Source organism: Garra rufa, chromosome 11 (assembly GCF_049309525.1).
Source record: "Garra rufa chromosome 11, GarRuf1.0, whole genome shotgun sequence".
NCBI lineage: Eukaryota > Metazoa > Chordata > Actinopteri > Cypriniformes > Cyprinidae > Garra > Garra rufa.
This window is the reverse complement of record NC_133371.1, coordinates 6,573,728-6,598,588: the sequence shown is the minus strand read 5'-3', so window position 1 is coordinate 6,598,588 and position 24,861 is coordinate 6,573,728. Positions and strand designations below refer to the sequence as shown.

Here is a 24,861-nt window from a genome sequence, read left to right as displayed (position 1 = left end):
AAAGAATAATAACAAACATAATTATTCTGTCTCTTTTTGCAAAACATTCAGATGCAGCTGAATATCATTAACAAAACTCAGCAGGCTACATAAAAAGTGGACTCGTTTGAGAGTTTTGTGAAAAATAGAGCGGCATGATTCCGGATAAACTGAAGGTTTTTTTAATGGAGATTGTGGTTCTATCACAATTCTAACGATAATACAGACACCAAACAAAATCGCATGAAATTTTTAAATGAATGATTCAATGGCTCACTCAAGATTTACTGCATGAATCAGCATTTGTGAACAAATCCCTTGAATGAATGATGATTGAATCCATGATTTATTTATTAACTTAGCATACCCAGTTAAAAAGAAAAGTCACCGCTCGCCACTGATGTGAAATACTTCTCTTCACTGTAAATTCTTACGTGAATTTCAAGGTTTGCTATATCTGTTTTTCCACAGTGATGGCACAATTAATTCTTTTTTACATCTGTAACTGTAAGCAGGTAAAAGGCTTCTCTCCTGTGTGAATTCTCATGTGCCTTCGACAGTCTGTTTTTTTTACGAAACTTTTTCCACATTCTTGGCAGGTGTGAGGCTTGTCACCAGAGTGGATTTTCTTGTGGGCTTCAAGGTTTACTTTTACAGAGAAACTTTTTCCACATTCTTGGCAGGTGTAAGGCTTCTCTCCAGTGTGAATTCTCCTGTGTACTTTAAGGTTTCCTTGATGAGTGAAACTCTTTCCACACTGTTGACAGGTAAAAGGCTTCTCCCCTGTGTGAATTCTCATGTGCCTTCGACAGTCTGTTTTTTTTAAGAAACTTTTTCCACATTCTTGGCAGGTGTGAGGCTTGTCACCAGAGTGGATTTTCTTGTGGGCTTCAAGGTTTACTTTTACAGAGAAACTTTTTCCACATTGTTGGCAGGTGTAAGGCTTCTCTCCTGTGTGAGTTCTTATGTGGCCATTAAGATCTTGTTTACGTTTAAAACTCCTTCCACACTGAGGGCATGTGAAGGGCTTCTCTCCATTGTGAATTTTCATGTGGCTTTCAAGGTCTCCTTTTCGAAGGAAACTATTTCCACACTGTTGGCAGGTATAAGGTTTCTCTCCAGTGTGAATTCTTATGTGGACTTTAAGGTTTCCTTGATGAGTGAAACTCTTTCCACACTCAGGGCAGGTATAAGGCTTCTCCCCTGTGTGAATTCTCATGTGCCTTTGAAAGTCTGTTTTTTTAACGAAACTTTTTCCACATTCTTGGCAGGTGTAAGGCTTCTCTCCTGTGTGAGTTCTTATGTGGGCATTAAGAGTTTGTTTGCATGTTAAACCCCTTCCACATTGAGGGCATGTGAAGGGCTTCTCTCCAGTGTGAATTTTTATGTGGCTTTCAAGGTCTCCTTTTCGTAGGAAACTATTTCCACACAGTTCGCAGGTGTAAGACTTTTCTCCAGCATGAATTCTCATGTGTCCTTGAAAGACTGCTTTCGAAACGAAACTTTTTCCACATTGTTGGCAGGTGAAAGGCTTCTCTCCAGTGTGAATTCTCTTGTGTGCTTTAAGGTTTTCTTTTTTAGAGAAACTATTTCCACCTTGTTGGCAGGCGTACGGCTTTTCTCCAGTGTGAATCCTCATATGGATTTCAAAGCTTGCTTTTGTATTGTAAATAATTCCACATTGTTGGCAGATAAAAAAAAGACTTCCAAACCATGTCTTTTGAACTATTTTGTGTGTAGTCTTTTCAGTCTGTGAGGAACCAAAGTTCACTTCAGTTATGAAATCAAGATGTTTCTCATACTGAATGTTGTCTTTGGATTCATTCAGCTCTTCACTCTCCTTTTTTAGAAGCATCAGGTCTAACGCAAAAAGAGATCAAAACAATTTTTTAATGACACAAAGCAAAACATCACATTCATACATGTAAACATCAAAACCAATCATATTCACATTCTTTCTTTCTTTCTTTCTTTTCAATTTACAATAAAAAGGGTAAAACGGTGATGTAGGACGATTTTGAAAGTGGAGGAGAAAAATGAGATGTAAGTTTTTCAACATACTCTAATTGTTTGCTAAACAGGAATACACAGTGTTCACGCAGAGCTAGACCAATATTTGCATTTTGTGGTTAAAAAGTAATTTTTAGAAAATAACTCATTGTTTCACTAGATAAGACCCTTCTACCTTAGCCTGGGATTGTTTAGAGCCCTTTTAAGCCGCATTTAAACTGCATTTTGGAAGTTCAAATTCAGGGGCACCATACATATCCATTATATGGAAAGAAATCCTGAAAAGTTTTCCTCAAAACCTTAATTTCTTTACAACTGAAGAAAGAAAGACATTAATATCTTGCATGAGAAGGGGTGAGTACATTATCTGTAAATCTTTGTTCTGGAAGTGAATTACTGCTTTAAGGAGATGCTTGACTCAGAAGAACTGGTTAATTATCGACAGATCTCAAAATAGATCATTCTCTTAGACAGTTTGAATTTTTTTTGGCATGGTTTCATGCCATTATTAGCATTGAGTGTATCTGACCACTACCACTTTGCTTTGTATAAATGAGTAGACATCTCATCAAACACAATTATGGAGTGACAGGGCTCAATATTACATCCTCTTCTCTTTATGCTTCTTTATGTTTCCCCTGATAGATGGTGGGTCCCATTCCACACCCTGATACACATACATCTCAGAGACATCTATATAATGTCTGCATTTACATCTACAAGACATCTCCAAGATGTAGTTTGCTCATCTGCAATACGTCTATTGGACATTTCCTATCACATGTCAAATGGTCATCTATTAAATGTATCAAAATGTTTATGAATTAGATTTGTAAAACTGACATCTTACAGATGTTTGTACACAGCAGATGCTTTCCAGATCAAGAGATCTTTAACAGACGTATGTGTGCTATCTGGGTAATCAAGAGTATGCACAAATTTGTGTGAAATCAGTGCATGATTGTTTTCACAAACAATTCATAATTCACCAGCAACTGTTGTACTACAATTTATTTTAAATTTAAGAAAAATACATTTAGGAATAACTGAAACTACATTTACAAAAAAATCATTTACTCTCCAAATTCAGAATCGGATTCTTAAGGCCAGAAATCGGACACTTGCTGTAAATCGAAACCTATCATTTCCTGTGTGCGATCTGCCAGGACCTTGCTTGCTAATCTAAGATTATCTTGTTACAAGAGGGGTGTCACCACCAACATGACAAAGCACTTTAATCTAACAGATTGTTAAAGATCTCGAACATGATTCGAACACCAATGTTGATTCTATTACTAAACTACAATGATTTATCTGTTTCATTCCTCAACCTTTGACAACTGTGTGAATCAAATAATCACAGTACTGGGATAAACGTTTTTAGTTTGGATATAAACTTTGGTATGTATGGTATAATAGAAGAAAATCACCATTTGAAAGTTATTTGACACTTCAAATAAAGATTTATAGATTACATTGTTGCGCTAGTAGGCAGCAAAAAAGGGGCTGTTAAAATGTATTTTTCTTTAAGTCATTGCCTATGTTTACATGCGCACGAATAATGCGATTATTTCCAATAATCAGAGTAAGGAGTAAATCGCATTATGATGTTTACATGTCAGGAGCAAAACTCTTCACTCTGGTTTACATGGAATTACCATGAAATTATTCTTTGCATTATGTTCATGTCGTGCAATGTCCACAGCATAAACTCAGTGTGTTGCCTTCTTCGCCGCCATGGTTTCTAATCTGCAGGCAGGCACGGCACCAGAATATTTTCTCTAACGAGGCTAACGGGGGGCTAGACCAATATGTGGGGGTGCTAAGAAAATAATCGATATTCATGACGTCAAAGTTACTTAAAAGGGATAGTTCACCCCAAAATGAAAATTTGATGTTTATCTGCTTACCCCCAATGCATCCAAGATGTAGGTGACTTAGTTTCCTCAGAAAAATACAAACGAAGATTTTTAATGAAAACCGGTGCAGTCGGCCAGCCTTATCATGTACGTGGATGGGCACCAGACCTTTAAAAGTAAACAAAAACACACACAGACAAATCCAAATTACACCCTGCGGCTCGTGACGATACATTGATGTCCTAAGACACGAAACTGAACAGTATTTACATAATTTTTTACCTTTGATACACAGCCATGTCCATCTGTCATGAGCACGAGTTTGGCATCAGTCACGTCACATGTGTAGCGCTCGGGCGTAGGATACGCAAACGCCGTAAGGGAAAATCAGTGAAAAGTCCCGGATGCGTTTGTGCAAGCAAACTTAATCTTTTAGCTTTAAATCCGTTTAAACAATCAGGATCCGCGCAAGTAATTACCATTTTGAATAGCTGCTAAACCCACAATCTTTGTGCAGTGTGGAAACAATGAGTGTCGTATTCATGCGACAGATCGCTTCCGGCGTTTGCGTATTCTACGCCAGAAGTGCGTGCACATGTGACGTGACTGATGCCAAACTCGTGCTCATGACAGATTGACGTGGCTGTGTATCAAAGGTAAAAAATGATATAAATACTGTTCAGTTTCTCGCAAAAACCGATCGTTTCGTGTCTTAGGACATCAATGTATCATCACGAGATATAATTTGGATTTTTCTGTGCATGTTTTTGTTTACTTTTAAAGGTCTGGTGCCCATCCACGTACATGATAAGGCTGGCCGACTGCACCGGTTTGTATTTTTCTGAGGAAACTAAGTCACCTACATCTTGGATGCATTGGGGGTAAGCAGATAAACATCAAATTTTCATTTTTGGGTGAACTATCCCTTTAATGAAGAAATTGTGTGTGTTTTTTTTAAAGAAAATCAGCTCTGGTACACACCACATTTAACAGAAGTATTAATACAAGTGACCAGAGCCCTGCATTCCAGCCCGAGCCCAACGGGCAGCAGAGAGCACGCCTTCAGCGCATTTTCAAGAGTTCCGCAAATCAGCTAACAAGCGCACATAAAAGGCTAAAGATTGCCTAAAGATTCCTGTTCCTGACCAAGACAGCCCATCCTCTTTGTTTTCTTTAAAGTAAAAGTAGATATTGTTTGTGAGTGCAAACAAATAAACGTAGACCCTTTACAGTTACGAATAATGTATTGGATCTTACCTTTACGAGCAAAAAAGTTGGCGTATTTTAAGATGTTTGCAATGCAAGCGCGTTAGCCTCCACTCTCCGCACAAATGATAGGATATGAGTCTTACAGCGCACATATAGGTTAAACGTTTAAACTAACATTTTGATATGCTTGAACTGTTTAATATCTATAGATTTTATTTTTGGAAAGTTGTGATGATTTTAAAAAGGCTAAATAGATCAAGCATATCAACTCACAGTCTGCCACTGGCAGTTAAAAAAAACTGTCGTTAAAAATCTAATAAAAAAAAAAAAACGTATATTTAACAGAAAAAAAAATGCTCCAAACGTTTTTCTAAATTAACTTAATAAAAAACTGAAACAAAATATAATTACATTGCCATTTGGCCAATAACTGAACTATTTTAATAGCTAGTAGTAAGTAGTAAAATAAGCTGTTTTGGCAGAAGTGGCCAAAAATGATCTCGGGTCGGAGTCTGGCCAGACTCTTACCAAGTATTCTGATAAGCTGTTCGACAAGAGCTGGGCTAGGGCCTATATTTTATGCCTATTCAAAAACTTTTTACATGCAAAGGAAAGACTTCAAAACTGGACATCACCACGTGAGACTGGGTTGTGCCCTCTACATTAACACAATTCATATGAATGCATAATCAGAACTGGGCATACTTTGCACTTAAATTAAACATTAAACGAACAGCACATATCAATCTTAGTGATGATGTAATGGATTAAATGTAGCCTAATGCAGGAAACTGCGCTCACATGACGCGTGTGGCAGATTACTGTGACAGATATGTGCTAACAGCACGAGACAGCACTCTTCTATCTCAGCTGCTTGGGGGGCTAAACCGGGGCTATTCAAAATTCTGACCGGGTTATAGCCCCCCCTAGCCCCTGGGTAGCATCGTCCCTGTCTGCAGGTGCGTGGCACGTCATTCGTGGAAGTCACAAGCACATGTGCACTCTGGTCAAAGTGGCAATACTGCGATTAAGGTGTTTACATGACTGTATATATTTTATTAAAATCGGCGTGCCCCACCTATGTTAATACAATTATGATTGCTGCGATTATGAGCTTAATCGCATTATTATGATCAAAGTATTGCATTTACATGAAGAAAAGTTTATTCGCAATATTGCCAAAATCTCATTATAATCGCATTAAGAGGGTCCATGTAAACGCACTCATTCATTCTGGAGATTTGTTCAAAAACTTTACTGAAATAAAATAAAAATATCCTCTTAATGCCTTAAAAATTTTACTTTAAATCATAACATTAAATTTAAAAAATAAATGATTGGATGATACAGGAGGACCGACATATAATTTATAAAACAACAAGGGACATTTAACAAAAGACTAAGACGACATTTAATAATACCTGACAATAACATTATTGGCAAATTAACACTAGAGTTTGTATGGTTAACATGAGATGTAACAGAGTATAAAAAAAGTAAACAGGACATCTGACCTCCAGCCTAAAATGGGTTTGACCACTCTGTAAGTACAATCTGTTACTAAAGTTAATCTGAGAGCTTGATCCTCACATTTATGTTGTCTCTTAATGTGAAGAAGATCCAACATGTGCTGCTACATGAGCTCAGCAGAAGAAGAAACACTTAGATCAACTTCTAATGATCTTCTATCATCCTCATTTGTAAAAGTCACAAAAGTTTTCTTTAGTGCACTACTTGGGTCTCTCTACCAAGCTGTGTCTGCTGGAGAAATTTGAAAAGTTGAAAGTTGAGAAAAAAACAAAACAAAAAAAAAACACACTTACAGGCAACAAATGTACAGACACTGTTTTTACTTTTTTTTTTCTACTTAAAAGTAGATGCTGAGTTTAATTTTACACAAAATAATTGTTCTGTTTAGGCAACTTATGTATTATTTTATATCTATTTCTTTAGAGCTGGACATTTTAATAAGGATCAAATGAATCAGTTCAGCTTTGAGAATTAAAACCAACCTGTTTGTTCCTCAGTGTCTTCATGTTTGATGCTGAATGTTTCTTCAATCTTCATGTCTTCACCCTCCTCTTTAATAAACGCCATCTTTATAATGGTGTCACATGGATATCAGCTACTAATAATTAACAGAAATAAAAATAAATAAATCCAGCTGGAACATAATTATGATCTGTGATTTTTGCTGGTTTCACTGGCAATGTTCTTTTATAAAAGAAATGTATTATTAAATATAGTTTTAGCCTTAATATGAATTGTGGTTCACTGATAAAAGTTGTACCTGTTCAGTTTCTTCAGTTAGGCATAAATATAACCAATATCCAATTAAACATGTAGAAAACTCAGAAGTGAAGGTCAGCATGTTCTTGATTCAGATGGTACTATCATCAAGACTGACTCAAACAGTAATTCACTGTAGTTTTATACAGATTTCAGGAGGCCGTCCTTCCAGGTGAAGACAAAGCACTCACTTAATCACAAGCTTAAACACAGATTGCAAACGATGTGAGCAGTTGTAATTCTGGAGTTTCAGCAGAACTATAGGACTCATTATCAGAGAGATCAGGGAACATCAAGATGCATTCAAAATTAATTCACACACCGATTAGCATGAACAATGACACCAGTTAAAGAAATGAGGCAGAAGCACACAATTATTACTGACAAAAAGACTGATTTTATATTCGTATTGACACACCAAAAGCAAAACTGATTTTTACCTATTTTACTCTATTTTTTACTCTATTTTATTTTGATCAATTTAGCTGTATTTTTGTTTGTTTTTTACCAAGAAGTTGTCCTCAGTGTGAAAAGATACATATCAAAATCATAAAGTCATTCTTGGAACGGGTTCAAATACAGAAATGCTGGAATACCAAAGAATTTGTGAGATTTTTCTGAAGAACAGCAGGCAGTTTAACCGTTCAGGACAAACAAAGGACTCAACCGTTCAGGACAAACAAAGGACTCATCACAAAAAAAAAAAAAAAAAAAAAAACATCTGTGGATCATTCATGTTACAACAAAGTATTAAGAATCAAGGGGATGTAAACTTTTGAATAGGGTCATTTTATAAATTCAACTATTACTTTCCCTTTTGGACTATATGTAAACATCTTCAATGTGAAATATGTTATTTAGGAATAACAATCAATTAAAAAAGCTGTTAAAATATTTTCAATAACAATACTAAACTAATATTTATCATCAGTTGTCTGCAGCTGGGTGAGAGGTATAATTTATATACTCACTATTAATCACTGTTTTTATGTCACTGTAAATGTAATTGTATTTTACAAAAATATTTCCAAATAATAAATGCACATCAACTATTTTGGTCACAATTAAATCCTAGCCTCAAAAATTCAGCAGAATGGTAAATGGCATTTAAATATCAAAACGAATCTCTTACAAATGTAAACTCGTGGTAAGTGACCCTCACTGCTTCTGTCCCATTACTTCAATTGATCATCATTGTTAATGCTAATGAGTACTTGGGATGAGTGGGAATGTAATGCCTGTAGGTGTGACGTTCCCTGATCTCTCTGATAATGAGTGTTATGTGGTAGTAATTAGGCTGATTGGATTAGAGTTGCTGAAAATCTGGGTAAATTCATGTAACTGCTTACATCCTTTGCATACATTATGACGGCCTCTGAAATCTGTATAAATCTAGTGATTCACTGCTTTAGTCAGTAATGACTGCGGCACAAAAGTACGATCCGAATCAAGAACCTGCTAAAGAGTCTCCTTCATCTAATTGGATATTGGTCAAAGGTCATATTTTAACTGAAAATAAGACAGAAGATCAGTGTTATTGATATCTTTGAAAATCTGTGATTCATCTCTCACAGGTCCATGTGACACTATTATACGAAGACGGCGCTTATTAAAGAGGAGAGTGAAGAATCATTTAGGCCCAATCCCAATTATATTTTCTACCCCTTCCCCTACCCTTCGCCCCTTTCCCTTGGGTTAAAATTTTCCTCTAAGAAATGGGACACCACTAGAACACTGTTATACGTCATCATACTTTGTTGCTAGTTCCTAATGTTACGTCAGAGGACATGCGCCGATGTTTATCATACATTCCAAGATGTCGCCGCCAGTCATAGCAGTTTGGATTGCAGTGATATTTTTGCATTTGTCTTCAGCAAATTTTGTGAGACGAAGGAGACAACGATATCTTCACCACTTAAGTTTGCTGGTGGATCTGGCTGGGGTGAGTATAATGACTGCAAAAATGTTTTGTAGAATTTAACATAGCCAACTACACAGCTCGCTAACGTTAACTGCTAACGGTTAGCTGGACATGTACGTTAAATAAACTAATGTTTTCGTGTTGTATGTGCACGTTTACATACACTGTAAAAAGTTTTCACCAGATTCAACTTAAAAACCTAAGTTCAGCAGCTGCCTTAAGTTTTTAAGTTAAATCAGCTTAAAACTACAAATCATTTTAATGTATTACAATCAAAATTAGTTGATTCAACTTGTGAGTTGACAGGACTTAAGTTGATTCAACTTAATATTTTAAGGCAGCTGCTAAACTTAGGTTTTTAAGTTGAAACTGGTGAAAACGTTTTTTACAGTGTACATTTGTTAGATTCATATAACAACAGACAACAGTTGTTTGATGGTTACGTGGTAGCATATTGTTTTCATATGTTTGTACCCTATTATGTATTAACTTTACTCTGTAAATTGTTTACAATCGTACATAGTAGCCTTTTGCAGATTAGCTTTTTCACTTTGTTTTAGGGCAATAAATGACATGTCAGTCCAAATGCAGATTAATTAGGGGAACTTCTTTGTTACAGGCTGATGGTCCAGTATCATACTGCAGGCTAAACCATAACGTGCCAATTCTGCGGTTGTGTTTTGATGAGAAGCTTGAGCTGAAGCAGGATTTTCACCTGAGCAGAAGAGCCATGAATGCTTTACAGAGAACATGACCATGGCTGGGGTAAGCTGGAAACTCTTATCTATGTTTACTGGCTGGCACATGGACTATCATACCGGGTAGTGTGCAGTGTTTTCAATGTCCCAAAAGCAACAGTCCATTGTGTAATCCACAAAGTGGCACAAACATATGGGTCAAACTAAAGTATATCATCTTCTTTCCACGAGCAGAGGAGCTGAAGGGAGTGGGACCAGGATTTGTTGAACTGTCAAGAACTCCTGCATTTAAAAATGTTGTTGGTGCAATAGATGGCAAGTAGCCTGACAAGCCAGACCCACATAAATGTAGGGTCTGGGCACTCTCCATAGACAGTGCCCCACAGGAGGGGCGGGATAAACGGTTGTCTTTTAAACTCCCTCTCCATGCAATAGGATAGCGCTACAACCAATCAGAGCAACGAAGAAAGTGACGTAGTCAACTCCAAATATACATCCTTCTTTTGTAAGAACGACCTCAGTGCAGTTTCTTGTTCTTTTCTCAGAGAAAAGCTTAACTCCAAGTCTTTCAGAGTGGCGGCCAAAGCCGATTCGACAGAAAGTTGTTCGCTAGCAGCAGCCATCGCTCTCTCTCTCACGCATCGATTTTGTATTTTTGGAAATCTCAAGTGAACGGAGAGCTACTAGACTGCCGTTGGAAGCAAATGTAATTTGCTGTCGCTAGGGGTGCGTCTAGATTCTAGGCTAGATTGCAAGCACCAGGGATGCAAACAGAGGTATGGTCAAAAAGGAGTGAGATTATCGAAGCCCGTGCCCCCACAGCAAATATCATATAATTACATTGCCACCAACCTCTGCCATCCAGGGCTCACCCTATACACATACAAAGTTCTTTATATGAAAATACACAGATTCTGTAACATCAAAAATTTTACAGCCCTCATCCACTTTCTGCACTGTAAGTGCCTGGCTCTCATCAATTTCTCTCATTCTGCAAATGAAAAGTTAAATATTTTAGTCTCAGTGTAGCATAAAGCGACCTGACATCTATATAATCAGGACGTCTGGATACCCTATAACAGGGCTATTCAATTAGATTCATTTGAGGGCCGGATTATCGAACTGAAAATTTGAAGGGGGCCAAGGGGGTGGGGGCCGTCCTGAACTCTTTCTAGGGAGGCCTATACAATTACATTGAAATGCATATTCACTAAAATTAACTAATATTAACAACACCAGCATCTACAAAAGGTTAACATTAGTGCTGTCTTTCAATCAATAAAAATAAAAAATCACATTTTTCTGTAATTAATCATGATTAATCGCATATTTATATATTTATATTGTCAAAATTTCACACTGAACCTCTAAATTCAGGTAGAAACAACATGAAGTATATTTTAAATATGTGTTTAATGTCATCTTTTTACCAAGTAGCCTATTATTAATGAAGTATTGATATCAGTACTGCTACTGGTGTCTCTATTAAATGAATTTTCTCTCAGTTTTACATATTAATTATGTCCATTTCAACATTACAGTAGAATTGAAAGCCAATATTTTCAACATTTAATAGGCTCTGAAATATATAAAAACTTTTAATTTAGGTAATTTTAAAACGATCTTCACATAAACTATAAATTGTATATACATAAACTATACAGATTATTACTGCCATATACTGGTTATAATCGTGATTTTATGTATTTTAATTTGACATAAGTGTTTGTTTACGACAAAGTATATTTTGGCCATCAAAATAACATTCAAATTGGATCATAAGAGCTTTAAAGTGCTGAAAATGGTTGTGCAAAAAGCTTGAAAGTCATTTTAAAGTGCTTAAATTTGTCTCTCAAAAGGTTGTACAAATCCTGAAATGAATACAGTAATACCATTCGACTATGCTTCAGTTGGTGTTACGTCTGGTTGTCTGACATAGCCTACATCAGCGCTGTTTATAACAGAATTCTGAGCAGAATTTGAATGATTCTCCCTAGATCTTGCAGCAACCTTAATTCATTCTGGGCGAATTCAAACACTTTTCACTGGATCTCGCAGCACTGTGCAGTGTCGCAAAATCAACTTTGGTTCTCGAGTAAAGGCTGTTCTGAGCTCGGACAAGCGTGTTTGTGTTGCGGTCCTAGCTGATAAACGGTCCGCGCTGCGCAGCTCAAACGTGGCGCGCTTCGGTTTCTCGTTCGTTTCGTTTGCCGTTCTATGTTTCTCATATGAAACAGTAATAGCAGCGCTTAAAAGTTGAATAACGCGGTGGTCTCGCCTGTGCGACAGCTCACAAAATTTTGCCGAAACCGTCAGAAAAAAATGCGACCATTTGGTCGCAGTCCGGAGCCCTACAAGCGCTTGATAAATCTGCCGTCTATTGATGTTGCGGTCTCCGTTAGATTGTTGTTGTTCTTGGCTCTCTTGCTTTTCTTTTTTGGCTGACCAGGGGCAGTGTTGCCACCTAGTGGACAAACTAATTAGTGCAAAAACACTCCAACCCCCCCCCCCAACAAGAAAAACTCATTGGATCTGCACGATTCACACATGTCCCCCACACAGCCATGAAAAAGGCGGCATCCGCCAAAAGGCGCGCCGTTTGCATCCCTGAAGCACATCAGGATCAAACCCCCACGGCCATTTAAACTACAAGGGCTTTTATTCCATCAGCATGCAAGCAATATGTGATTCCTGTGGACTGTTCCTAGATATATTTGTTGGCTATCCAGGGTCAGTTCATGACATACGCATACTGAAAAACAGTTCATTTTATAGGGCACAACGGTATCCCCCTACAGGTTACATTATACTGGGTGATGGAGGCTATCCATATTTATTACACGGCTCTCTGGAATGCTTGATTCTGATTGGTCAGTTGAGACATTTGCAGGTTCGTTCTTTTCAAATAATCACCGCTCCAAAGTAATAACGCATAGCCGGTACTACTTGTATGTTTAAAATCCCTCCGTGCCAACAAAGATTACCGTTTGGCGCCATCTTGTGACAAACACTGGACAACCACAATTAACAATGGAAAATTTCGACTTTAATCTATTTAAATTGTCTTACTAACGTACATAGTTTGAATGTTAGTCACGTGGTACTATATCGTTTCGCAGAAGGATAAAAATGTTAAATTTAAAACAAATATGCCAATAAAAGGTTTCAAATTCATATTCATGTCTAGTTTTTTTTCCTTATGTGGCAAGTAGCCGTGTAATAAGCAGGATAATGTACAGGCAGCCTGTAGTTATCGCGAAATAAGCCCCTTCAGTGTGATACAAGACCCTCCACTTCGCGACGGGTCCTGATCACACTGTCGGGGCTTATTTCTGCGATAACTACCGGCTGCCTGTACATTATCCCTTACTTAGACACCCCAGTCTGCTTGTTTACTATGGAATAAAATCACTGTCAAAAATAATTGTACGTAATTCAAAGCATTTGTGTGTAATTTTAATTTACTCGTGCGTAATTTAAAACTATTGTATGCAATTATGTTTTTTGTCAGAATTGGATTCCAAAATCTACGGCCACGACAGTTTACAGATACGAGATTTTCTGTGTTTGTTAGAATACAACTCCAAAATTTACGACTATGACAGTTCACAGACACAACACTTGTTTTCACAACACCTGTGTTACAAGCACGACATGCAAATTACGACCACGAAGTACGGTGTGCGAAATGACTGTCAAAAATACGTCATCACGTTCCCAGGCATTCCTATCCGAATGAAGATTAATCGATTCCCCGAGCCGCGCATGCGCCCCGTCACCCTTTTAAACCATAGATATGTATACTGACTAGATGTCGCCTCTGACGATGCGGGGGATTCTTGGGTCGGGAGAAGCCGCGTTCACTCTGCATTAGTTAACATTGGCAGAGAACTATCAACGATTAAAATCACCTTAATTTGCTTAATTTTCAACCGACTTTCAAGCCGTTTGGTTTATTATAAATGTCAGACATATATTTATGATAGAACATAGATTAATTATTTTACTTATATAAGTAAAATAATTAATTAATCTATGTTCTATCATAAATGTGATATATCATATACAATACAATACTTAGACACACCTACATAACTAATTAATTAGTTCTACAATGCACAAAACAAATACAAGGATGCTGATAGTGATATGAAAAAAACATGAATAATATAAAATAAAGTATATATAAAAAATAAATAAATAGATAAATAATAGAGCAAAATTTAAATTAATAAAGGCATGAGTTAAACAAAGCAAAAAAATAATAATAATTATGGACTCCCTGACCAACAGACCTCAGAATGTTAAGATGGGAAACCTGAAATCTGCATCTAGGCAGAAATTAAATAATCATAAATCGTCCAAATCTCAAATGTTTTTTTATTTTTATTTAGTTTTTTGGTTTGCTCCAACTGACAGACATTTATTTATGATCGAGAACAGAGAAAATTGAAGCTTTTGATATTAATCTACTTGAAAACTAGGTGTAAGTTTATTATTCTTCCACTTCAGTGAACTTAAAATGAACTATTGTTACTTACCTTAGCATAGTCTACTGCACACAAAATGGCTACAATGGTGTGATATCCATACTTAAAAATACATGTTAATTAAAACATTTGAATTGTACTGGTTTATTTTGTACATCAGCAAGCCTGCAATACAATGACCCAGCGTAAAATGGTTATATAACACAAAAACAAACATAACGTGCGTACGTAGTGTGAAAAACATCTTCCAGTATTTACAACAGCTTATTAAATGATTAGGCTACAGTATATAACACAGGTTAGCCATTCTTTGAAAACATCCAGTTCATGAAAATCTACTACAGATTCTTAAAAGATTAGTGTATAAGACAGATCAAGCAATCTTAAAACTAAGTGTTTAATATCCCTGCAACAACACTAGCTTACACAGTTTCTTCCTCAGAATTTTGCTCTGCAGTTGCAAAGTATGAACCTTTGCCACATGGTGTTGTCTCAACTTATGAAAGGTACAGACAACCAGTGAAATTAAGTTAAAGTGGTGGTTGTCTATGCCATCTTGTGTCAACAATGTGATCACAAAGACCAAATATGTCCTTAGACCCTACTTCTGCTTTCACAACTCTGTTTAACAGAGACACTGGGCACTGATGGGCTGCTGAGTTGATGTTAGAGGCCCGTCGGATGCAGTGCTCAGCCGAGCGGATCATCTTAACGGTACCTTGAATTGGTATTACTAGGCCTCCGTTGTTTCTGAGGGTGAGCAGATGGTAGTTATCACCAAAAGATGGTATGGTCGAAACTACCAAACTACTACAACATACACTGCATATGCAAGTTTTCTCATGACTTGCCTAACTACAAATCCCGCAATGTAAACAAGTGCGTTTTCAGTTAGGCACCAAAAGCTTGTTGCTAAATAACTGTGGTCCAACACAACACCAGAGATTGGCTGAAAGGGAGAGGATGCAATGTTGTCATCGTCATCCTCAGCCGGCACCACAGATGACATGTCGACAGCTGACAGACACATGGTCAGGGGCGGATTAAGGTTGTCAGGGGCCCCTAGGCTGATCTATGTGTGATGCCCCCCCCCCCCCCCCCGGCCCACCCACTTTTCAACAGGCCCATCCAAAAATTAATTTTTTTAATATTTCTAATTTTGTCAAGAATTATAAAAAAAAAATCGGCAGTATGCTCATAATTTGTGCTAAAATAGTCTAAATATTAGTTTTAAAAAGTTAATTTTAAAAAGCTGGTTATGTCTAACCTGTCTTTGTTTCTGCGCAAGTTCAGCAGACAGTGGTTCGTCTTTGTTCCGATCAGAGCATGTGAGCGGAGAGCGCATTTCTGAATATTCCGCTTGCTCATTCCACTCAGGGTCGCTGGCTCAACCCAGAATGGCCTGCAAATATGTGGAATAAGGGCTGCCTCCGACTAAAGTCAACTAGTTGTTCATTTAAGCCATTCGTGGACAAATCGCCCCTTTATATTAATTTCATTACTTAGGCTATATACCCGATAGATGAGCGTTTACGTAATATAGCCGCACTCAAGCGCAGACCACAAGGAGACATTTAATTATTTATTAATAAACTGGTGTTTTCTGTGTCGCAGCAAAAATGAAGTTGACGATGTGGTCTCGCCATGAACGCCAGAGAGAAATGCACATTTCATATGATTACATATTCAGAGAGAAGGCTAGCCTATTTATTTAGTTTTGAATATTTTAGTTTAAAAGTAAACATTTCAAACTACTATAATAGATAGCCTATATTTCTCAAATCTGTGAGGCACAAGCTGAGTTTCGGCGCCCTCCAGACAGTTCACATGCAATGCAACTGATCGTGTTGGCGCCTTATTACATTGTCTGCTATATATTTGCTTGTTATTTATTAAATACAGGCAATTGGTTGATAAAACATCAAAATTAAGATACAATTTATACAAAACGAAAATCTTTTTAAAAAGAGACTACAAAACAAAACTTAATGAAGTGGTCAAAATGTTTTACCTATGTCTCCAGACATATTGCACATCTCATGATGTATCATATCTTTCTCATGCTGCATGCTCACTTTCATAATCAACATTGATTAAATTAAAAAACATAATGACGTCACATATTTTCCAACCCAGCCCTTGGCACTGTTGCAACAGTCGTTGTTTAGGTACCTTAAACGCGCACGTACAGTCTCGGAGTCATCGCTGCAACCAGGAGATGAAGAGAGCCGAGACCCACATCACCAAGCACATATATTTGTCTCTGCCACCCCAGGATGCTAGCGCGACCAGCGCCATTGCTAGGAGGGCGCCAGCGCCTCTGCCTCTCAGCCAGGGCCGGCGCTAGACCCGCATGTTTAATATTTGCGACTGACACAGCGATTATATGCGGCTATGCGGTGGAGATGCGTTCCCTGTCAAACATGATTCGGCATTAATTAGGTAATTTTGTCAAAAGAAATGTTCTTGATTACAAGAAAAATACAGATTTTTTCTTGTTGTGATTTATTTTGTCTTTCCTTTATACAGATTTAAATAGTTTCGTTTTCGAAGTAGGGCCTACTCTAAATTATGTCAGTGATTCTCCGATGTTAAATATGATCAAGAATTATTTTATTTCGATCTACAGTGTAATAAAAGTTGAGAAAAAGATTAGCCTATAGCCCTACACATATATATATATATATATATATATATATATATATATATATATATATATATATATTATATATATATATATATACACACACTACAAGCTAATTCCTTTTTTCTTAACTTTTAACTTTTTCTAAAAATTATAAAGAATATTAAATCAACTTAATAGGCTAGGTTAACGAATTTTCTTATACAAACATAACGAATGCACTTCAAAACGAAGTTTTCAAATAATATTATTTTATAGGCTATATATTAATAGTTGTATTAAACGAATTTATAGTGCTTTGAATTTATTAAGTAATGTTTAATTTCGTTCGTTTAGCTCTCTGGAAATGTAAAGAAAAATACCCTTTGAATTCGTTTTCAATCCCTGGTTTTAAACAAGCATATATTTGAGATAATTTATATATTATTGCTTGAATAAACGTTTAAAAATAGTGCTAGAAATTGTATAATTAAGGAAATTAAACAGACCTAGGCATTTGAAAAGACATAGTGAAATGTGTCTAATAATTCCAAAAAGAAAGAGAAGCATTGGACATAATCAAAATATTCGGGACATTAGGAAAACCATTTTCTTAAGAATTAAGATGCTGCATATGTTTATCCAGTCTAATCGAAGTGTGCGTCTCTAACCCGTCTTTCCCAACAAAAATCCCACCCCCTCTCAGAAAATACATAAAACTAACATTACTGAGCTATATACGTTTAAAAGTAGCCTATAAAATGGTACAATGGCATTGCTCAGTTAAGCGTGTTGGGAATCGGGCATTTTGTTCCGCCTCAGCTTTATTCAACAGTTATAACGCTTAACATTCAAAAGGTAAATAGGTCTGTGTATTTCAAAGAAAATCGTGTCTAGTACAATATGAATTACAAAGGTTTAATTGGCATTTTTTTTTTCAAACGACCCGAATATCATTAGAAATATTTTTGGATGACTCGTAACCGCGGGTAACCGCAGCCTCCCGCTCATTTTGGATCAACCCGCGCATCACTGGTGGGGAAGGGTGGCACAAGAGGGAGACTGGAGAGAGGGCCGCACAGGAGATCACCTTTTCTCCGCTAATTTGGCCTATATTACCTTTATATTGCTTTTGTATATCAACATGCTTTAGACATATTTTATTTGTTATTTATACTAGTAGCCTGTCATGATGATTTTTCACGACCCAGATTTTTTGGTGCCCCCCGCAGCCCAGGAATGATGCTTGATACGTAATGGAGATTCCAAAGCACTCTTCTTTGGTCAGAACTAGGGATGTAACGGTATCAAAACTTCACGGTATGAATGGCACGGTACGGTATTTATTGAATCATTTACAGGAAAAACAAAACTAATGAAGAGACTCGAAAAAAGTCCCAGAAGTGTTTATTAAACAGTTTACATGAACACTGAACATATCAATGGCATACAAATTAGCCATCTATCTGTAAACTTTCAAACAGAAACTTAAATTTTTCAATTTTAGTAACAAAAAATTATTAAAGCATGTAAAAAACAGTCAAATCAGTTTAGCTGATTGAGTTGTTTGAATCTAGTTGTCTGCTTGAAATAAGATTTTTTTTTCTTACCCCATTGGCAGATTTAGCAGCTTGTTTTAAACAAAAACTCACTTAATTTTGACTTGTTTTTACTAAAAACAAGACAATAATTTTTACTCGTCTAGAAAATCATTCTTGATTTAAGAATTTTTAGATATTTTGGCTGGAAACAAGACAAAATTCTAAGTAAGAAAAGCATTTTATGCAGTGCAGTAGGCTCTCATGCCTTACTTTTGCATTAAATCTTTATTAAAAACAATCCTTTAAAGAACTTTTCTACCTGGACAAGTGCATCTATTATGTTGCCTAGTTTATTTAAAACTGCACCTTTCCTTATTTTAATCATAGCCAAAAAGCCACGTGTTGACTGTGAAACACAGTAGACTTCATTTATATGCATTTATGGTACGTTTCCGTGTCAATCCATGTTCATTTTTACAGCGAACAATGCACTGTAACATTAATTCAGCACATACAGCGCAGCAAAAAAACAGACGAGGAGCCGAAACGATCGCTGCACTGCTGCAAAGGCACCGCTTCTAGGACGTACTGCCGGACAGCAACCGCGTGCAGTGTGAACGCTCTAATCCGTAAACAATGGGTGCTGAAAAGAATACGTAACGCGTACGCACTGCAGACTGAGCAGGTTCGACCATTTCCATCTCTTTTCCTTGCTGCTACAGTCTGTAGCGACAACAGACCGCAAAGGATGATGGCCACGCCTGGGCTGATGGGAAATGTAGTTCCCGCTACCTCCCGTTCTCTCCATTCGCCTGAGCAAACTTTTCTCAGAAGACCTATCGTTTTATCGAGTCATGCGACCACGGTAGTATCGAAAAAAATTGTTATTGCGGTATGACGGTATTTACAATACCGTTACATCCCTAGTCAGAACCACGGAGAGCGATCGCGAATAGGTCCGTCCTATGCACCGAAACTTTTTTACAATGCAACAAAATATTTAAAGAGCAAGCTATTAAAATCAATATTATGTATAGTCACAAATAATTTAACAGTATATTAGTCAGTAATTTTTATTAGGTTAAACAGTGATTAGATAACGTTTTTAATTTAACGTTCACAATTGGTCTGGGCTGGGTTCTCCGAAACCACCTTAACACTACGTCGTTCTTAAGTTGTACCTTAAGAAGTACCTTATCGTTAATATGTGTTTTCAGAAACCTTCTTTGTTAAGTATACCTTCTGTAAGTCATACGTTAGTAAGGTTGGTCTGGAGCGCTCTTAGCTATACCTTACCGCTGCTGACGGTTCATACCGCTAATGGGCACCACGCAAAAAGCTTTTTTACATCGCAGTTTAATTACAAATAGAAAATTTTATATGAACATTTAATATAAAATCTGATTTAGTATTAAAATTGCATTTTTTACTTTACTTTAAAATTTTACACATAAAATACTTAAGTTGTTATAGCCTACACCCAGTGTCAAGTCAAGTCACCTTTATTTATATATATAGCGCTTTTAACAATACAGATTGTGTCAAAGCAACTGCACAGTACTTAAACAGAACAATAGTGTGTAAGTAACGCATTATTGTATACAATCAATTTTCAGTAAAAGGCAGTTCATCAATGAATTCAGTGATATCATCATCCAGTTCAGTTCAAATAGTATACGATATCGCTGGAAAGTGTCCCCAACTAAGCAAGCCAGAGGCGACAGCGGCAAGGAACCAAAACTCCACAGGTGACAGAAATGGAGAAAAAACCTTGAGAGAAACCAGGCTCAGTCGGGGGACCAGTTCTCCTCTGGCCAGTGTATGGAAGTGTTTTCATTAATAAAGTTTCCATGGTTGTTAGCTTTTTTTAATTACTATTTCGAGGCACATCAGCGGGCGAACCATTTGACAGAAAAGGCTATGAGTCTATATAAAGAAAGATGAGTTTACACAAACTTTATAGCTATGGCAGCGAGACAGTGAGTACTTGTTTTAAATCAAAGACGGCGCCGTGCATTAACTTCAATGGAGAGAGGATGCATACAAATACCACGCATCATCTTTTATATCATCTATATAAAAGATGATGCGTGGTATTTATACGCATCCTCTCTCCATTGAAGTTAATTGGAAGGATTGGCGTATCATATGCACGCAAAATTGGACTTTGGCTTATGCATTACACGCTATTGCAAAGTCGTGTTATTCGTACGCAAAATGATGAGAATAAGTTGAAACACATACACATGTATTTCTGCATGTACATATTTCATTGAGCCCCGATAAATGCAGTTTGTACTATTTCTAAAACGCTTCTTTATAAAAAAAAAAAAAAACATTGTTTTCTTAATACTTTACCTATACCGCTGTGAAGGAAAGAGCGCACAATCGATCACCGAGGCATCGATATCAACCTATTCAGCACCTCCACCATGGACAGCACCTGCTAAGGTCGCACTTAAGAAGGTTTACCTTAAGCAATATCCTAAGGTATAGTTTGGAGAACACATGTAGGAAAGGTATAGCTGTAGTTAAGGTGTACCTTTTGAGTCTTCGTAGCACGCTAAGAGACAACGTTATCGGAGAACGCAGCCCTGGCCCATCCAAACTGGTGTCCCTGCGCCGTGCCGTGCCTGGTTCGCACTTAAGTATTAAAAAATAAATAAATAAATAAATAATAATAATTGTCTGGCCAATCCGAGGCCCCCTGAACACGTGAGGCCCCTAGGCTGCAGCCTATGTAAGCCTGTGCGTTAATCCGCGCCAGCACATGGTGTATCCTGTGGTTGAACGCTGCCTGTCTTCCCTGGAGCAATGCCACAGCGGACCATAATGCGCCGGAAATCATTCTGGAAGTGAGCAACAGTTGGATTGTTGTTCTATCCACCTGAAATTAAAAGGGTAAGTATATTCCAGGTAAGTATTTCAGACAAGTGTGTTTTTAACAGCTGTATCCAGTAGGTGTGGAAGGTGTGTGAATGAGTGTCTTGATTATGTGTGTTTTTGTAGAATTCTGTTTGTTTTCTCTCAACAACATTGCTCACTTCAATCTCAGCTCCTACCTGAGGCCCTGATGGAGTTGAAAAACAATTCCAAATGGTCTTGGCTAAAGCGGTATGTGCACACATATCGCTGTCCCTCATGTATCTCTGGTATCATCATGGTGAAGGAGTTGATGTTGATGACAAAACCGGTCACAGATAGATACCTTTAAAATAAAGAAAAGAGACTTCAATATTCCAACATTGACTATATGAAACCATAAACTTAGTCTGTTAATATTTACTTTAAATATTGTAAATAGCATTGCATTATTTGAACTGGAACATAGCAGGTTAAGTGAGACAAACTAAAGGGGAAAATGATCTAAATGTAATGTCAGGTCAGAGTGAGTTTTAGTGACTGAAGCTCTTACCACTCCCTACCCCAACAAACCTCCTTTTAGTCAGTGTGATGCCTTGTTAAAATGTCATGCAGTGCATCTGAAATCTCTTTACTCATTTATCCAAGTTTTCCCTTTAATTTCTCATCCATCTGAGCATGTAAAATTGAAGAACACTGAGTAGAAGGATAGAAGCCAGAGAAAGATAGCAAAGAGGTAGACCTAGTGATGTGGAATGTGCCAGGTTCTCAGAGACTTTGCTTGGGCCAAAAATCCTAAAAAATGACCCTCAATTAATAAGAAAACCATGCTGAAGTGTAGTGAAATACATGGAGACTGTTTTTTATAGGCTTTATAGACAAATGAGTTGAGAGTGGCTCTTGAAGGACCAGCACCACATCCTCTTGTAGCACTCTTTCAAGTTTATCCTCCAGAATCTGGCAGTAAGTTTTAGTCCATCTCCCATCCTGAAATGTCTGTCTTGCAGAGATGGACCAAAATGAACTCTTAAAACTTACTGCCAGATTCTGGAGAATATATTTTAGAAAGAGTGCTACAAGAGGATGTGGTGCTGGTCCTTCAAGAGACTAAATGGTTCCTGATGGTTTCATATCTAATTCTTAACATTAATTCTTACTTTTTTTGCAATTAATATGCATTTTTTTCTCATCCACCTGTTTTTTCTGACAATGCAGACGCGACGAGCGTTTTTCTGTCCGGTGGTCATGCCTTAACTTTGCAAATTCCAGTATTGCATTAGTATTGCATCCTTCTCATGGGCATTTAATAGTTTTTGACTTTTCAGTCTGAGGTAAATCTCGTTTTTGGCTCATTTTATCTGTAAAAGAAAATGTGCCTAATAATTGTGCACACCTGAATATAAGGAGTTTTTCACTTCCAGCCTTCATGGACAATTATATATCACTTATAAATAACGAATAGTAGTTATTAAGATTGACGTGGTTTGGAATTGGTCAAATGTGCTTGGAAAAAAAATATGACCACAATATCAACGTGCCTAATAATTATGCAGACAGTGTATATTCCAGTGAACACTGATATTACATGACCCAGCTGTTAGTAAGTCAACACTGAAAATTGCTAATTCTTTTATGTAGGCCTACCTCATCACGCTACAGGCTGCAATAACCTACTAAACACATTCTTGAAGCACCTACATCTAAAGTTACTCTGTGAGCTAATCTTACTTACTATATTTAACCTGTCTCTGTAATATATCGCCTCACTGTTACTAGTGATAACTAACACTTAAACATGTCCGAATTTGGAAGAAAAAACCCACTTACCTGAGATGATGAGTGCGCACCTGGTTGCTGGTCCGCCATTTTTGCGCCACTGGTTTAAAAGGGTGTCGTGGCCGTAGATTTTGGAATCCAATTCTGACAAAAAACATAATTGCATACAATAGTTTTAAATTACGCACGAGTAAATTAAAATTACACACAAATGCTTTGAATTACGTACGATTATTTTTGACAGTGATTTTATTCCATAGTTTACACCCTACAAAGAGCCAGTGAATGGACAAATCCAGAGGCGGTTCAATTACTACCACTCAAGGGGACGCAGCATAATTGAAAGGGCTTTTGGCATAATGAAGACAAGATGAAGGTCTACACTTTTTAAAGCTTTGGAAGTCAAGCCAACATTTGCACCCCAGGGGTCCGTTCTTCGTACATCGCTTACTACATCCAAGATCCAATGACACATCTAAGATCAAATCATCGCGCTAACTATGAGCTCGCTATTCCGGTTCTCCGAACGCACCTGTTGTTGATGATCAGTATAGCTGGATGAAGTTATTTGAGATCACTGGGTGGCTTAAAAGGGGCTACGTATCGATAGTATAAACATTGATCTGCAACTCTTTGATTGGTCAGTGAAAAATTGAGTGGCCGGGATCTAATCCTGTTTAAATAAAGTAAGCCTGCTTCTGAGCAGGTTTACGCTTACTGATCTGTTGCTATGACAGCAAGTCCAGGATGAGCGTCAAAGAACCGAACGATCCAAGATCACGCAAAATCGTCAACAATCAAATCCAGCTAACTTAGTTAGCGAGGTACAAAGAACGGACCCCTGTAGTATGTGTGATAACCTGATTTTCTCCGGCATCCCTGATCACCCTTGGAGTTAAACATGGAGGTGGAAACATGCTTTGGGAGTGTTTTTCTGCTAAGGGGACTGGACAACTACACCGCATCAAGGCAACAAAGGAGTGATTTAAAAAAGAAGCACATTAAAGTTAGGGCTGCATGATATCTCATATGCGATATCCAATGTACATTTTGTCAGTAAAGCTTTTTGTTGCAAAATCAGCATGGGATCAAATAAATATTTTCCCCCACTGTACTAATTTGACATATAGGCCATTTAGAAAGCACTCTTGAGAGCGAGGGGATCACTGCTGTGCTCAAGCATAAAAGACACCTTACAGTGAGGGGCAAAGAGGGCCGAACAACATGATGAAACAAAACATTTGGGACAGAGGTCACCGTAGCCTCCAGACCCAGCCTGTATCCAGATCAGATGGTCACTCCAGTCCCCCGGATCCAGTCCGTACCCAGCTTAGATCATGGATCACCACCTAGAGATGACTTCAATAGCCGTGGATGTCAACCAGATGAGCTCCAAGGCGGACCATCAATAAAGACCCCGCCAACCTTGACGGCCATCGGCACTACACCACAGGATCCTGATGAGTTCTCTACAATCAGACATTGGTACAAACTGTTGTTTGGTCTGGCCAGAGGAGAACTGGTCCCCCGACTGAGCCTGGTTTCTCCCAAGGTTTTTTTCTCCATCTCTGTCACCTGTGGAGTTTTGGTTCCTTGCCGCTGTC

At 37.6% G+C, this 24,861-nt stretch overlaps 1 protein-coding gene across 1 annotated transcript; it reads right to left on the bottom strand.

Moving 5' to 3' along the window:
- Nucleotides 1–374: 374 nt before the first annotated feature.
- LOC141345985 (uncharacterized) lies at nucleotides 375–1,660 on the bottom strand. Its single transcript, XM_073850900.1, has one exon. It carries the CDS (start codon nucleotides 1,616–1,618, stop codon nucleotides 473–475), a length of 1,146 nt encoding a protein of 381 aa, XP_073707001.1. The 5' UTR covers nucleotides 1,619–1,660; the 3' UTR covers nucleotides 375–472.
- Nucleotides 1,661–24,861: the final 23,201 nt, after the last annotated feature.